Source organism: Equus caballus, chromosome 20, assembly GCF_041296265.1.
Source record: "Equus caballus isolate H_3958 breed thoroughbred chromosome 20, TB-T2T, whole genome shotgun sequence".
In the NCBI taxonomy this organism is placed as follows: domain Eukaryota; kingdom Metazoa; phylum Chordata; class Mammalia; order Perissodactyla; family Equidae; genus Equus; species Equus caballus.
In genome coordinates this window covers 38050547-38067473 of record NC_091703.1, presented here as the reverse complement: position 1 = coordinate 38067473, position 16927 = coordinate 38050547, and the positions used below count along the sequence as shown (strand labels likewise).

The 16927-nt window shown below is 44.6% G+C and overlaps 1 protein-coding gene across 1 annotated transcript in view; it reads left to right on the top strand.

Moving 5' to 3' along the window:
* Window positions 1–2778: 2778 nt before the first annotated feature.
* NUDT3 (nudix hydrolase 3) overlaps window positions 2779–16927 on the top strand; it is a 112060-nt gene continuing 97911 nt past the window's right edge. Inside the window, exon 1 of the mRNA XM_023624755.2 lies at window positions 2779–3278. Within this exon, the coding sequence (XP_023480523.1) occupies window positions 3180–3278 (99 nt within the window). The 5' untranslated portion in view covers window positions 2779–3179. The remainder of the gene's footprint in view (window positions 3279–16927) is intronic.

The window sequence follows — 16927 nt, the reverse complement described above, 5'->3', positions numbered from 1 at the left end:
GGGACAACGGTAGTGTGTGAAGGTCTTGGAAGAAGAGCCCTCCAGACAGTAGGGAAGCATGTTCAAAGACTTGGAAGGTTTCTAGAGGTTCAAGAAACTATAGGTAGTTCAGAACGACTGCATTACAGGGGAAGGTCAGCCTGGGCCATCTCCTGCAGGGTCTTGTATCTCCTGGTACAATTTGGATTCTATCTTTAAAGCACTGAGGAGCAACTGTAGGGCTCCAATCAAGGCCATGACTCATTCAGATCTACACCTGGGAAGGATCCTCTTGCTGCAGTGGGTGGACGGAGCTGAAGGGGACTGGATGGGAGCCAAGAAGACCACGGTTCAGGCAAGAGGGAGAATCCTAATGAGGTAATGGCAGAGAGCAAGGAGGGAAGGGGCTGCGGTTGAGGATGTCAAGAAGGCATTAGCAATGACGTTTATTATTAATTGGACGCAAAGTAAGAGCTATATCAACAATGACTCCTGGGTTTCTAGGCAACTGAAGAGATACCTTAGTTTTTAATGTGCTCATAAGGTAACAGGCAACATTTTACATATTAGTTTTTTCTTATAGGACTTTCAGAGAAGTATTTAACTGGAATAATATGTTAATAAGTAGAATTTTTTAATGAATTTAAACCTAGTATTACCCATTGTCTTCCAGAAGTAGATGGATCCCTCGGTTAATGTTTTCTGAACAAAGAAAAAGTAATTATTACTACCAAGGCAAGGGATCTGGAAGTGATCTTGTGGGCTCTTGCAGCTAAACAGGCCCATTAAAGACAGGGAAGGAGAGGGCCAGCCCTGTGGCCGAGTGGTTAAGTTCCAGCGCTCTGCTTCGGCGGCCCAGGGTTTCCCTGGTTCAGATCCTGGGTGCGGACATGGCACCGCTCGTCAGGCCATGTTGAGGCGGCATCCCACATGCCACAACTAAAAATACACAACTATGTACTGGGAGGCTTTGGGGAGAAAAAGGAAAAATAAAATCTTTAAAAAAAGAAAAAGCTGGGGAAGGAATTAGAAACCAACAGAAAAACCCCCATTCCTCTATTCAATCAACATTTACTGAGCTCTTATCTGGACAAGGCCTTGTGCCAGGAGGCGGAGATAGGAAGGTAAAGACAATGCCTGCCCTCCAGGAGTTTACAATCTAACTTGCTTATCATCTTTACTCTGGTGTACTGAAACCTGGAATTCCATTTGCAATTCTGCTCTCAACCTTAAGTGGCGCATAGTACAGTGTAGCTGCCCAGCTGCTGGTATGATTGTGCTCATACAACTTTTCTGGGAAGGCTTTGGCAACAGACAGCAAGAGCCATAAACATGTTGCTACCTCCTCGATCTGCCTCTGGGAATTTATCGTGAGGAACTCTCTGAGATAGGGACAAGGATTTCTGTAAAGGGACGTTCCCTGCTGTTCTAATGAAACAATGGGGAAACGGTAAAATGATTGATGGTACATCCCTATGATGGACTATTAGGTAGTAACTAGAAATGGTATTTAAAAAAAAGCAACATGGGGTAAAGATCAGGAAAAAAGCAAGTTACAGATCTCTACGGAATGTGCTCAAAAATATCCATGGTTTAGGTTTTTAACGCCCTCTGTATTTTTCAAATTTTTGACTGCGCATGTTACCGTATTTCTACAATGAGAACTTTTGTTTTTTTCTTCCTTTCTTTTAAATTAGAGACCTAACAGCAAAGGAGAAAGCTAGAAAGACAACCAAAATGACAAAGATTTTGGCAATTCTGTTGCATGAAAACTGACCAGAATTAACTGAAATTCCACACCTTATGTGGCAAGGGTTGAGCGACATGTCAATAATATTAGCTGCAATGTATGGAGTGACTACTATGTGCCAGGCGCCAAATTGGTTTATCATCTCTATTTTACAATGGTAAAGCAATGATGTAATTGAGATTCCAACCTAGGTTTGTTTGGTTTCAAATCCTGAGCTCTTTGACTACGCTAAATACAAGCAAATTCAAAAAGGGTAATCATCAATTCACAGGCAAATCCTGCACAGGATTTCCAGCATGTTCAGGGCATCGGCATGGTACTAGGTTTGGTCTGGGATTCCGAGAACATTCACAGGTCATACTCTATTCTTCGTTGCTCCGGGGCATCTGGCTGTATATCTTTCCCTGGAGAATCTGTTTGACATCCACAATATATAATCCTCGTTTATTGCCGGAAACGACGATGCTTTACGATTTGCTTTATGTGTGTACATACGTACAGTATACATCTTCCTTTCTGGCCCTCTTGTTTACCTTAAGAGGAAGCATTTGCTTTTTTGCACCAATAAAAGATTGCAGGATAAACATCTGCTCTTTCTAATGGACTACAAGCCCCTAAGACTTCGAGTTTCTGGATGTCAATGCAATGCGCACCTTCTCCTCCCCCGCCCCGTTCCCGTGCACTGCCTAGTCCCAGGCATCTCAGGTTGCACTCCCCGTTGCGTTTAATTGCATCCCACTTCTTCTTCCAGACTCTACTCCTGCCCCTCTCCGCGATAGACAGGCAGGACCAAGGCCCGGGCGGCCTGACCTTGGGTCATCTTCGGCCGCGGACTCGCGGCGTGACCTTGGGCAAGTCCTCGCTTCCCCCAGCACCGAGTTGCGGGGCTGGATAGCCGAGTCTCCGCCCGGGTTGCTCCTCACCCGAGCAGGGCGACCCAGCGCCCGCGCCCCTTTCTCCCCGGCTTCCTCCGCGCGAGCCCCCAGGGTCCCCACCCCTACGCTGCCGGCGTAGCGGCCGCCTCGAGCCGCGCAGCCCTCTCCCTTCCAGACGCTCGTTTACGCCGCGCGGACTGGGAGGGCGCGATTCCCAGACGCGGGCTGCGCTGCGAGCGGGCCGTCGCCCCGCAGGCCGGCGCGGCCTTACGCCGCTGACGCAGCGCGCCCAAGATGGCGGCGCGGTCGTCGTCGGGGGTGGCGGCGGCAGAGGGGGCGGCGGCCGTGGCGGCGGCGGCGACGGCGGCCGTGACGGCGGCGGCGGCGCGGGGCCTGGGCCGGGGGGAATGAGGCGGCCGTGGCGGGCCAGCGGCGGGGCCGTGTAGCGGAGAAGCGGCTCCTCCTCCCTGCTTCCCTTGGCCGAGCCGGGGGCGCGCGCGCGCGCGGCCGTCTGGAGCGGGCTCCCCACCCTCGCCTCCCGCGACCCGCACCGCACCCCCACCCGGGCGCGGAGGATGATGAAGCTCAAGTCGAACCAGACCCGCACCTATGACGGCGACGGCTACAAGAAGCGGGCCGCGTGCCTGTGTTTCCGCAGCGAGAGCGAGGAGGAGGTGAGGTGGCGGGCCAGCCGGACCGGGGGTCGCCGCGGCCGCCCCGAGGCGCGGGGGGCGCGGCCGCCGGCGGAGGGTGTGCCCGGGCGGCGGGCAGGGCCGCCCGCTCGGCCCGAGTGGAGTTCCGACGGAATTCCTTGGGGCGAACAAGGGGAAGAGGAGAGGGACGGCGGGTGGAGGGGAAGTGGGGTGAGCGTGGCCGTGCGCGCCCGCCGGGCCGAGGGGACGCCCGCCTGCGGCCGGGGCGCTTCCGAGGCGGCCGCCTGTCACGGGGAGGGTGGCCGCGGGTGGAAGGCGGTGGGTGGGGACGAGTGTGTGGCTTCGGTCCGGGCCTGCAGCCTTGGCCCGGGAAGGGCAGCTCCGCACATGTGTGCAGAGGCCGCGGTGCACGAGGCGCGGGGCGGCCTTTTGTGGCCGAAAACCGTCCGCTTCATTGGCAGTTTTGGGGTCTGCCGCCGGCTTCTGTGTGTCCGTGAGCCCGAGCGGGGGGGTGTCTTCGGGAGATTTAGGGCGTCGTGCAAAAACCAAAGCCGGCTGTTTATTTCACAGGCTGCTGGATAGCACTTAAGTGTAGCCTGAGAAGGAAGGACGTTTGATAAGATAATCTTTGTGGGCTGAAAAATGTTCGTTTTAATTGGGAAGGCTGAAAGCAGTGTTGAAGATTTTTGCCCTGACATTCCCCCACTGCCCTATAGGAAGGCCCTTAGGATTAAATTTGCTAGCGGAATAGGAATGCTTAGAATCAGTTTCTCTTTGCATAGGGTACTTCAAAAAAAAAAAAAAAAAAAAAATCTCGGCTTCCCAAAGCCGTTTCTGTGGTGATAAAAGGAATTCAGAGAAGGCACATGTTTTGTAAATCCACAAAGAATAGCTGCTTTGGGAATTCGTAAGATGCCTGTGGGAACGCGTTTTTCTCGTGTGCATGATGGTAAAATGGCAGTTAAACTGAAAACAATGAAGGGCAGTGAAATTCAATATGTTCTGTGCCGGCATTCAGCACTGGGCTGTGGTGGCAGGGCTGCAAGTACAGTGCATCGTGTTGAAATGGGGGAAAGGAACTTGACCCGTTAGTTGTGAAAAGAAGCTGTGATGAAAGAGACAGATGGATTGCCAGGAGTTGCTGTCCAGAGATGTTTAGGAGGAAGTGGGAATTTAAATTATTGCCTGAAAAAAATTAGTTAATAAAGCACTAATTGTGCTGTTGAGGGATCGTGTGTGTTCCCTTTCAGCAAGACAGAAGGAAATGGGATCTGGGAGTGTATGCTTTGTGTCGTAGCATATATTGTGAAAATCCCCAAAGCAGATGCATTGTAATGGGGGTACTAAGCAGGATCATGCTGTAAATTATGTACTGTTTTGGAATACATTTTTGGGTAAAGTAAAATTATTGGTAGTGTTTTCTGCTCCGGAGGCTTTGTTCTCGTCATTATCGTATCATACTATGGGAAATCAGATGGGATCACAGGCTGTTAACTGGAGGGAAAGCTAATTAGCATAATAACATGTCTTGCACAGTACTATGGTTAAGTCTGTGAGCACCCCAATTATAAGTAGAAGGATGTATAATTTAGTTGTATTAATGATGCAAGACTTTATTTGTTAAAAAATATCATGCCAGAAATTGAGAACATGTGAGTATTTTGGATCAATTGGAAACCCTTTATAGATCATAAGCAAACTAACCAAGACTTGATTTTCCGTTTTCTGTTAAAGCTTTATGTCCTGATGTTAAAGCATTGATGTTAAAACCTTTGACTGATCATGGAGTTTCCTCTACTGAGTTTCTCTTTGAACATTGGTTAATGAGCAGAAGATTCATGCAAATCTTTAATTACAGATTCAGTGGATGTTACAGCCAAAGCCTAGGAAGAACAAGAAAATGAATGAGGTGGACTCATTTTAGACTTGCGCAGTTCAGCAGCACTCTGTAATGTGGGATTTAAAGATAAGCGTCCCTCCCAGTCCAAAAAAGTTGAGTAGTTTTCGATGGGCTCCCTTAATTGGAAGGGATTTTGGACCACAAAATAATCTCTAGGGTGCTGTTCAAGTTTCAGATTATATAATTGGGTTGGAAGGGAAGTAATTTGTTAGTTCCAGCAGAACTTTTACGTTCTCAATAGAAGTGCCAGAAACTGGAAGTATTAACTACAAAACATTGTGGGAATGTGAAATTCAAACACAATAGGACAGTCAACCCAATTTTATTTTTTAATGGACACTAATAGCTTTAATCAAGATAGAATAGTTAACATAATATTATTAGCATTAAAACAATAGTAATGTAGGTATAAGTAGGGCCCTGATTTATGAATTTAATTAACCAGTGTCAAGAAACATGCATACAGTGTAAAGAAAAAGAGATGGAAAATATTAGCAGATAATAGACCATGAAGCAGACCTTCTAACATTCCATTTTTTCAGCTCCAGAGAATTTTATTTATAGGCCAGCAGTGATACCAGCTGAAATACCGATCCAGGTTAGGATGTGTGAACACATTCAGCAAGTTTACTGAGAGCGTTTGTTGAGCGCTCACGGAGTGTCAGGTTCTGTGGTACAGTTACGAAGGAGACAGACGTGCAGGAGCTTAGAGTCTAGTGGGAGAGTTGGAAGAACAAACAGACACAACAGCAGGATGAAAATGAGTCCCCTTTCCTTCAAACCTCTGACTGCTTTTCCTGTTGATAAATAAGAACTGACAGTAGGAAAATCCCCCCACTTACAAGTTTTTCTAGTTGTTCCTGACAGTTTGATAAATTAAAATCTTTAGGTTTGGGCGTTCGTGGTAACTAACATATTTATTACTGTGCTTTGACCCTGATGTACATGGACAGTCTCTTACCCAACCTCCGCTTTGACCAACTTGGAGCACTGAGTGCTTGCTGTTACTCTGTGAGCCACTGGGTCTGATATACCCCAGACCATGTGGCTTCCCAGCCAATCGTGTGCTTACAAAGAGTCAGTTGTATTTATTCCTGTATCTGTTTATGTTCATTGGACTTGTGATTGTAATTATGCAGTGTAATTAAATATGACATAAGCCAGTGAAATTTGAGTTCAAAATGAATGGTTTTGTGAGAAGTACTTCAAATGCTTTGGAATAACTCGATAATTTCAAATCACTAAAAGAAATGAATGCTCAATTATATGGATAAGCAAACTGAAAAAAATGGGAGGGAGTCTTAGAAGTCTAGAAGGACTTTACATATAGATTACTTCATGAATGTGTTTAGGTTTTTGTTTTTCTTTATAGAAACTAGAATTGGAAAACATAGGTCATGCATGGATGTGGTATATGAAAGAAGGATAACTTGCAGTTCAACAATAGATCCACACTCAAGACAAGATCTTAGGGGCTGGCTCCTGGCCTAGTAGTTAAGTTCAGTGTGCTCTGCTTCGGTGGCCTGGATTCAGTTCCCAGGCATGGACCTACACCACTCATCAGTGGTCATGCTGTGGTGGCAGGCCACATGTAACATAGAGCAAGATTGGCACAGATGATAGCTCAGGGCCAGTCTTCCTCAGCCAAAAAAAAAGACAAAAGATGATATCTTGGACCTATAAACAAAGATTAGCCAATAAATATACATTTATATTTTAATCTACTATATCTTCTGATAATATTTTATTATAAACAATATAGAAGATTGAAACTTATTTCTTGAATAAGATTTTATTGTACTGGATTGGGTAATATGACATTCCTCTTTATTTTATTCTGCATTGGTCCTCCTAAAGCACTTCCAGTGAGATTTTTCCCTCTTCCCCACCTCCTTTCCTTTCTTGGAGCCTCGGTGATGACAGGAAGTGAGAGACACTGGGAGTGGGCCAGCTTGTACTCTGTGTACCCTCCTTGGAGTGGGGTCGGGGAGTGTAACACAGGCATTTTTAGACAGTTGAAGTATCTAGCAGAGTGAAATACTCTCTTAGAAAGGCCAGTGTTACAGACTATACACCAGCTGACATCACTGTGCCTGGGAAAGTTAAAGCTGCTCCTAAAGGGTCTGTTTTTACTCCAGGAAAAAAATGAGTACTGATAGGATCATCTCAGTTAGATTTCCTTGTGCATTACAACTGTTTTTAAAAAGAAAGGACAAACTGTCTTCAGGGCGTTAGGTTTATTTGTTGAGCTTTTCCGTCAGAAGCCCTGCATGTCTTGGCAAGGGGCTGCTGCTTCTCCTTTTCTCAGATCCTTGAGCTCACTAGGTTGGATGGGGAGATGATTGGCACTGAAGATCCTCAGTGGGCAGAGACTCTGGTGGCCTGAGTGTTTGTCATGTAAAAATTCCCCAGAGGAGCAGGTAGAAGGACCTCACTGCAGATGACACTGTTCCCCAGGCCCTAGAGAGGGGAGTAAGGCACAGCTGGCAGTCCCAGAGGTGATAACTGACGAAGGGCTTCCAGTAGATCCCAGGCTGGTTGGGAGTCCTTTTGTAGCATATCTTGGTCACTGTCCAGTCTTAGATTGCTGTGGGATCATGATGGTGCATTGATCCAGTCTTCTGACTGGACGTTTCTGCTCCTCATTTCTTTAAATCTTCCCTGGAGGCTTTTTTGTGTGCTTTCCCTTGTGCCTGCCTGATAATACGGTTTAGTTGTTTAGACATTTCTCTTATTACCTCCTTTTCTACCGACTTGCCGAGGTGTGAATTCTGGTCTGAAATCCTACTGCAGTCTCCATTCTTCTTTTCCATTCCTTGCCCCAATCTTGTTTGCATTTGGGTGATTCTCATTTCTTAATAAATATAATGTTGCATATCCACTGTGTGTGAAGCAATCTGTATTTTTCTTCATAGCCTAGTACAAAAAGGAAGGGCCCTTGTTCAACAATACATTTGTTAATTCATTCCTACAGCACATGTTTTTTGAGAGCCCTACTATGGGTAGTCTCTGTGCAAGACCCTGGGAATACACAGATCATAAAACTGTGGTCCTTTCTAAAGCCAGCCCCTCTGCCTGCTGTGCACTTGTGCCCATCGCCTCCTGCCTACTCAGCATCTTCTCTCCTATAGTTTTCCCATCTTTTCCGCTTCATCACCTTTTCTTCTGTACTTTATCATTTCCAGGGCAGATAGGCTGTAGTATTTCCTATCTTGAAAAAAATGCTCCCTTTGACCCCATATTCACTCCGGCTACCATCCCATTTTTCTCTTCCCTTTCACAGCAAAACTTTTCTGTACTCACTGTCTCCACTTGTTCTCTCTTGAATTCATTCCCGTTAGGCACTCTTTTCTATGATTCTGCTGAAGCCACTTTTCAAGATAACCTACAAGTTACCAAATCCAGTGGCTTGTTCGCAGTCCTTGTGTTACCTGATTCTTCCTCTCTTCTTGAAACACTTTCTTCGCTTTGCTGTAGGGCATCTCCGGTTCTTCCCTCCATTTCTGGTTGCTCCTTCTTGATATTGTTGTATTCCTCTTCATTTTCCTGACTACTTTTCATTGCAGTGCACAAGGCACAGTTTTTGAACCCACTTCCCTCATCCCCAAACACACACTCATATATGTGGGTGATCTCTTCCAGTCCTATCTTTAAATACCATATTTGTACTGATTATTCTCAAATGTCTATTTTTAGCTCTGACCTCCCTCCTGAAATCAAGACTTGACTATCCTGCAATCTACTCAGTATTTCCATTTGGATATCTGATAGGCATCTCAAACTTAAAATGGCCACACTGAGTTCTTGATTCCATCCACCAAAAAACCATAGCCACAGGAACCTGCTTCTCCTGCGGTCATCCCTCTTTCAGTAGATGAAGTCTCCATACTATCAGTTGCTCAGGTTAAAAACCCTGGAGTCATCCTTGACTTCTCCCTTTCTCATGCCCACATCTAATCTGACAGCAAATCCTGAATAACCTTATCTCTTCCACCGCTGCTGTGCTATTCTAGCCTAACCCATTATTGCCTCTTGCCTGGACTGTTCCTGTATCTTCCTGACTGGTCTCTGCTTCTGCCCTTACTCCTCCCGTCTTCTCTACCACAGCCACTCGAGTGGTTCTTCAAACACGGAAGTCAGCTCATGTCACCTCTCTGCTCCAGTGAGTGTTCTCACTCAGTAAATCCGGAGTCTTAACCAGGATCTCCAAGGCTCTGGATGGTCTGGTCCCCTGCCATGGCTCTGACCTCATCTCTTACCACCCTCCCTCTTACTCATCCTTCTTTTCCAGCCACACTGGCCTCTGTGCTGTTTCTCCCCATATTATCTATGTGGCTTGCTCTCTCACTTCAGGTCTGCTTAATTTTCACCCCATCAGACAGTTCTGTAATGATCTTCCTATGTAAAATAACACCAGTCCATTGTCACTGTGGGTCTCTTACGCTTTTTTTCTTGGCAGCACAAATCACCAGCAGACATTATGTATTCATTTGTCTGATGAATAGGAATAGGATAGGAGTTTTTTGTCTCTTTTATCCCTTCAGTGCTTAGAATGTAGTAGATGCTCAATATAACTTGTTGCCTGTGTGAATGAATGAATGAACACGTAGTTCCTGCTTTCAAGAAGCTTGCAGTCTAGTGGAGGAACTGAAAGTGGCCAAAATATGCTGAATCTTAGTGTCTACAATAATGTGTTGATAAATATGTTTCAGAGAAGTCTCCTAGCTCTTCCCTTTTTTCCAGTGTCTTAGTGACAGGGTGTCTGATAACCGTGAGTATCAGCCCAATGGGAGTGTATGTGTATTTGCTTGTAAATCTTTTCTGAATCTTATTGGATCATCCCATGCTAGGAGACTTAGAATTTCTTTCAGATGTTGAGCTAGACAGTCTGTGCCATCTGGCAGGATTGGTGTTGGGTGTTGCTGTAATGTACTGATCCCCAACCCCAGTGAAGGAGTTTCACTTTGCTGATAGCCTGGAACCTTTTCTTAATAAGTAAATAATACACCAACAAGCTACAGTCAAGTAGTAGATACTGTTTTAATGGCTTGTTGATAGAGGTTCATAGCCAACAATGTATGTCAACTCTGGATGTTAAAGTTTAGTTAATATTAGAATAGTTAAGTTGAAGATGAAGTTGATAGAGATGGTCATAAAATCTTCCTGTCATCATTTTGTTCTCTATCTAGGTCAAAGTGAAAGAAACTTGATGTCAAGTTTGTGGGTGCCGAGTCTTGAAGTGTTTGATATATGGTGGTTAACATGTGAAACAGAACAAAGGAACCATCCTAGGCAAAAAAGATAATATGTGGATAAAAGAAGAATAAGGAATTGAATTTGGAAATAAAGTCCTCAAACTTAAAATTTAGTAATAGAACATACATACCTGAAGTCAGCTTTCTGAGTAAAATCCTCTTAATACCCAAGAAACTTTCTTGAATCCAATTTGAGAATTTCTGCCCTAAAATAATATGGAAGCTGCTCAAGGATGTCCACAGTCTTTCTCCCAGCCTTCCTGAAGCCTTTGCTTCCTAACCCTTTGAATAGAGAAAAATGTTTACTCTTCTATTTGTCCATTCATTTACTCATTCGTTGTACAAACTTTTATTGAGTGCCTACTTTCAGACCATGCCTTGTTCTGGGGACCCACTGATGAACTAGGCAGAGTGGAAGCCCTCCCTCTTGGAAGCGCATGACATAAATGCAGGAAGACAGTAAATGAACCAAAATATCAGTGAGCTTGATGATTTTAAGTGGCCGTGGGTGCTGGGCAGGAAATAAGTATGTGATGTGACTCAGAATAGGGGGAGTTTGGCAGATTTTGATTGGGTCATCTTGAATGGCAAGGCAGAGGGAAGAGCAATTAGAGGCCCCGGTGGGGAATGAGCTTGGCAAGGAGGAAAATCAGGAAGCAGGCCAGTGTGGCTGGAGGCCAGTGTCAGGCAGAGTGGTGGGAGATGTAGGAGAGGTGGGAGGGAACAGATCCTGTGGGGCCCTGTTACCCTTCCACTTTCCCTGGTTCTCCCTTACTCTGTCCTGCCTCTGCCACTTACAGTAAACCTGCAAACAAACTGGTAACATCCCATGAAACCATCTTCTTTTCTTTGAATGTGAGGAGTAGAAGTGAATAGGATAGTGGGAGTTTACTAGAAAAAGCTTTGTTTAAGTAATGTACAAGTGGAGATAAAAAAAGTACTGTATCTTTTAAAGAGAGAAGTCTGAAAGGACCCAAAGAAAACCGTAAAGTTTCTTTACACTCTTCTTAGGGTAGTTTAGTCGGAAAGATGACTTTGAATAGGTAATATATGCGTACACTACAAAATTCAAAAAGTGCAAGGGATATGGACTGAAAGGTAAATCTCCTTCCCACACGTCTTCTCTAGCCACCCAGTTCCTCATCCTAGATTCTTCTTTCAGAGATTGTGTGCGTGTCTGTAGCAGGCTGGTGCACACCAGTCAGTCAGGTAGTGAGCTTATAAAAGTTAGTTCTGTGGCATATTGCAAATGAAAGATTGGGGGACACTTTTTGTTTAATAGCACCAAGGTTTGCCAGTTTTTCCTAGAAATGTGTTTGAACCCAGGCCACTTGAGTACCTGTGGTTTTTCACCACTCACAATACCTAGTTTTATTGAGATTTGGTTCCTCAAGTGCCCGGGATCCTTGTAGACTGGGGAACTGCTGGGAACGGAGTGGGGGGTGGTGTGTAGGATGAGTTCTTGTGAGGCTGCAGATGTGTTGGCAGTGGCTGTGTGTGTGTCAGGAGAGTGCTATGGTATAGAAAATACTTGCCTGACTGGCCTCCAAGCCCCTGAAAAGCAGCTCCGCACTTGCCTGGGTCACACTGGTTTTGCTGGTTTCTAAACTCTCATTGTTTAGACTACTCAGAGTCAACCTTTTATCTTCCTCCTCAAGATTATGTATGAGCCTAAACCTGGTAGGAAGCTGTTCGCTTTAGCCACATGCCTTCGTCTCCACCTGTGGAGCGGGGAGCAGGTGGAATTCTGAGTGGAATTGTGGCTTTTCAGCTCCTCCTGAGACAGACTCTGAGATAATAGAAAATATATATTGATCTCTGTCCATGGTTCCTGGCACAGAGCTCCTTTTAACCCTTGTAATTTCCTAAGTGAAAAGAACACTAGGACACTAGGAGCATCTCTTGTTCTAACATTAGTCTTTGACCTCTGTTCCTGACACAGGACTCCTGAAACCTTTGTAGCTTCCTGGGTGATAGGAATGTTTTTTGTTCTAATGAGGTGACTCTGGTGGGCTCCTGGATGGCTCTTAGATGAGCGCTGGTCACTGGAAAGACCAAGCCGTGGTTAGAAGCTTGGAATTTTCAGCCCCACCTCTCGTTCTCTTGGGAAAGGAGAAAGGCTGAAAATGAGTTAATGATTGATCGTGCCTACATGATGAGGCCTCCATAAAAATTCCAGTAGTACAGGGTTCGAGAGCTTCCAGATGGGCGAGCGCATCCACACCGGGAGGGTGGCACATCCCAGCTCCATGAGGACAGAAGCTCCTGTACTTGGGGCCCTCCTAGACCTTGCCCTGTGTCTCTCTTCATCTCTCTCCTTTATCATATCCTTTAATAAACTGGTAAACATAAGTAAGTGTTTCCCTGAGTTCGTGAGCTGCTCTAGCAAATTAATCGAACCCAAGGAGGGGGTTGTTGTAACCTCCAAACTGTAGCCGATTGGTCAGCACAGGTGACAACCTAGGCTTGCGACTGGCATCTGAAGTGGGTGCTGGCAGTCCTGTGGGACTGAGCCTTTAACCTGTGGGATCTGACACTGTCTGCCTGGATTGAAAATATAGCACACTCACCTGGTGTCTCAGAGACTTGCTTGGTGTAGGAAAGGCTCCCACACATTGGATGACTGGAAATGTTAGAAGTGTTCTGTGATGGTAGTAAAGGAGACTCACAGGAAAGAAGCACAGTAGGGAAGAACTGGGTTCTTCCTAGTCAAAAAGGAAGAAATCTGAGATTTTTCTTTCTCATAGACCATATCTTAAAGTTCTTTTCTCTCCCTTCCCACCAGTCCCCCAAAATGTCTGCTCAGAGCTGGGTATGGGAAAACATGAAAGGAAGAGAGCACCACAGGGCAACCTCCTTGTTTAATTGGAAATAGAAAAAAATTACTAGCATGATTCACTCATATTCAAATGTGAGCACCAAAAGTATTTGCAAAGCAAACATGAGTGGTTTTTTTCTTTTTGTGACCTTTTTTTGTCTTCTTCTTCTCCCAAAGCCCACCAGTACATAGCTGTAGTTGTGGTCCTGCTGGTTCTGCTGTGTGGGATGCCGCCTCAGTGTGGCTTGATGAGCAGTGCTAGGTCTCTTTCCAGGATCTGAACCGGCGACATCCCGGGCCGCTGAAGCGGAGTGCGCCAACCCAACCACTCGCCCACGGGGCCAGCCCTTTTTTTTTTGACATTTCATCATTTAAATTTTGTGTGCTGCTGCTGCTTTCTTAGTTCATTTAACTAAAAGTGGACTGTTTCTGCAAATCTGGTTATGTATCTAAATAGGTAAGATAAGATCATGCTTTTTTGTGTGCTTTATCCAAATATACTTAAAAAATTCTTAGTTTAAGATGCTTTTTAAGTCGTTTTCAAAATGGGGAATTAATAACTTGAGTGTCATAAAGCATTATCTTATGTTGGTGTATTTTGTGAGCACTTCCAAAAGGAAATAAAGAGAATGAATTTCTACTCCATGTTAAAAAAAAGCATTATAGAAAGAATAAAAGTTTAAATCTAAAGCAAGTAGAAACAGACTATTGTAAAGAGAAGACAAGAGTATTATAAACAAAAAAAGAAATGATCCCTTAAATAGACTTTCTTTGTTTACAGTTAGTCGATCTCTTTGTTCATTAAACAGTAAAGTCCTTTTAAAGAGCTGCCTGGAAAATCTTTTCTCTGAGTCAGTTATTTAACACTTTTCTCATGTGCTTTATAAGAGCAGCTTAGCTGTGATGAACAGAAAAGGATGTGAACTCAGACATACAGTGCTTCTGCTTCTATTAAAGGGAGAAAGGATAGTCATTTTTCTTTGACTATTTAGGAATCCTAATAAAATATGCTTTAAGAGAAGTTGTGTGTTTTTATAAAATGCTTTTTTTGTGTGAGTAACTTGAACTGATATATTTTAGATAATTGGAATTTGTCAAGTATTTAATGTTTTCATTTTGTTCCTATTGCAGAAATGACTTGGTGTCTAGACTTATATTCAGTCATCATTTGCTGAATGTGCTGAACCCCGACTCAGGGCTTTTACACGTATCTCTGCAGGGCTGATTTCTTTCCGGGAGGGTTTGCAGTTTGGGTAGGCTGCCTTTAATAATAATATGAGACTTTTAGATTTTATTGGTAAAATGAATTAGAAAAATAATCCAGAGAGTTTCTGTATGTGACAGTTGTATTTCTCTGGTACTTTCATAGGTTCATCAACTATTTAATAAGGAGCTAGCTTGGGATCATCCTTCTGCCCAGGAACTACAAGAGATTTTTCTTTCAGAAAGGATTTTTTTTTAATTACAAAACTAATTGTAATATCTATAAAGAATGCTTCAAACCGAGGAATTTAAGAGGTGTTGAATACAGACTCTGAGCTCTTTAGGAGCTTTAAACTGCTGGCAAGATGCAGTTTAGAGTGTAAATGTAAAATAATTAGAGAAGTGATGGTGAGGATGTTTATAGGAATCTGGAGTCTCTGAAGAGGAGCTGGAGTGTCAGGGACAAGTTTATGGAGCACACGGGGCCACACCTGGGGGTGTTGGTTGCATTAGGGTAGTTGACAAAGAATATTCCAGGTGGAGGACGTTGGGCCAGATGGGCCATGGAAAGTCAGAGGCCTGCTTTATAACCTTTGGAAGCCCGTTTGTCCCAGCGTGTTGAGAGGACCACAGACTGATGGCTCATGGGTGTATTTGGGCAGCAAGATGATTACAGATTTTTGAAAATTAGTTGCCAACATTTTAATATTGAAAATTTTCAAGTAACAAGTCTGGTCTTTAGGTTTCTTGAAAGATCAGAAGATGCGGCAGCGCTGGGCCAGCATTCCTATGTGATGACTGTAACCAGAGCTGAGTGGTGGCTGCTCTTTGCACTGCCACTCTTCAGGTGGCCACAGCCCCTACCAGTCCCTGCAGTCTCCAGGATCCCGAGGCCCAGTGTCAGCTGCCGTTTATTGTGGCGGCTGAGGTGTTCCTTCTTTTTTAAGGGAGAGTTAAGAGGAAGGTCAAATATTTCTTGTGTCCTTGTAAATTTCTGTCAAAAGTGGGAAGATGGAAGATAAAGAGGACTGCATGTTTCAAGAAACATGGGAGAGCCCATATTTCTTTGTGGAGATGAAAATATTCCTACCTCTTTCCTTTGGAAACATGATGTGTCTATGTCAGAGTAGTCTGACTGACTTCATATACTTATGCCCCCTGCCCAGGCCCGAAAGTGTGGCATTTGAGTTTTGATGTCTGTAGTGGTTAAGAGCTGGGGCCCTGGAGTCAGACAGACCTGGGTGGGAGCCCTGGCTCCCACACTCACTCGTCTGGTGATCTTGAGCAAATTACCTTACATCTCTATACCTCATTTTCTCACTTGGAACAATAATAGTACCTTCCTATTTGATTGTATTGTTGGAGGATGAGGTGAAATCACTTAATCACTTAATCCAGTGCCTGGCACAAGTTAATTTTCAGTGTCAGCTATATAAATATAAAGCTAAGACAAGGCCATTTCTAGCTTCATTGCAACTTGGACTTACAGAAAATTGTGGGAAGAAGCAGGTTATAGGACTTTCTGAGCCCAAGTTGTTTGCATTTGTTAGTGAATTCAACTTGTGCTCCTGAGCAGTAGTCACCGTGCTGCATTCCAGTGAACAAGGCAGACACAGCCCCTGCCTTCATGTAGCGTACAGTCTGGCAATGGAGATAGAGGACTAAGGCAGCCATTGTAATACCATGTTTAAAGTAGGAGATCTTAAAATAAAGTAGTTCAGTGGTTCTCTGGTTCATCTGTTATGACAGTTTTAGTGTTAGGAGAGGTACCAGACAGGGCAGAGTGCTTGGTGATGGTGGGCCCTGTTCACAGGAGCATGGCACTCTAAGTGGTCCACCATCTTTCCTTCTTGCCTCAGCTCATTGTTTATGGAGTGCCTACTTTTGATTAGGCAGGTGCCCAACTCTGGCAGGAAAAAAGGGAAAGAGAAGCCTTTCTCTGGATGAAAAAAGCTCCTGTCCTCTGTTTGCCTCCCCTCTCTGCCCTCTCCATCTGTGCTGGGAGAAAGAAATTAAGAGGGTCCAACACAGCCAGTGTCTGAGAGAGGAGTAAAGATGCTTCCCCTCCCCATGCCCGAGGACTTGAACACAAGAAGCTCAGCAGAGAACCTTCTCAGTTTCGAACCTTGGAGCTGCCGCTGGAACCAGGAACATCCTTCAAAACTGAACTTTTTATCTCTTGATATTAATACTATGTACAATTAAAAATTAGTACTTTATTACATGTCTAAGAAATTATTTTAAGTGCATAAAAGAGAACGGATTTATTTTAACAACTTGTATTTTATATTTTTAAAATAATCCCTGTGGATTGCTTTTATAATACAACTTTTTTTTTTAAACTAGAAATGCAGTGCTGTGGGGAAAGAAGAGGGGAGATGCATTCTTCTTGGGTTGATAAGGCGTGTGGCTGGGAAGGACTTGGCGGAGAACTTGGTCACGCGGTTTGAGGGAGGCTAAGCTGTGTCAGACTGGGCAGAGGAGGCCGGGGCAG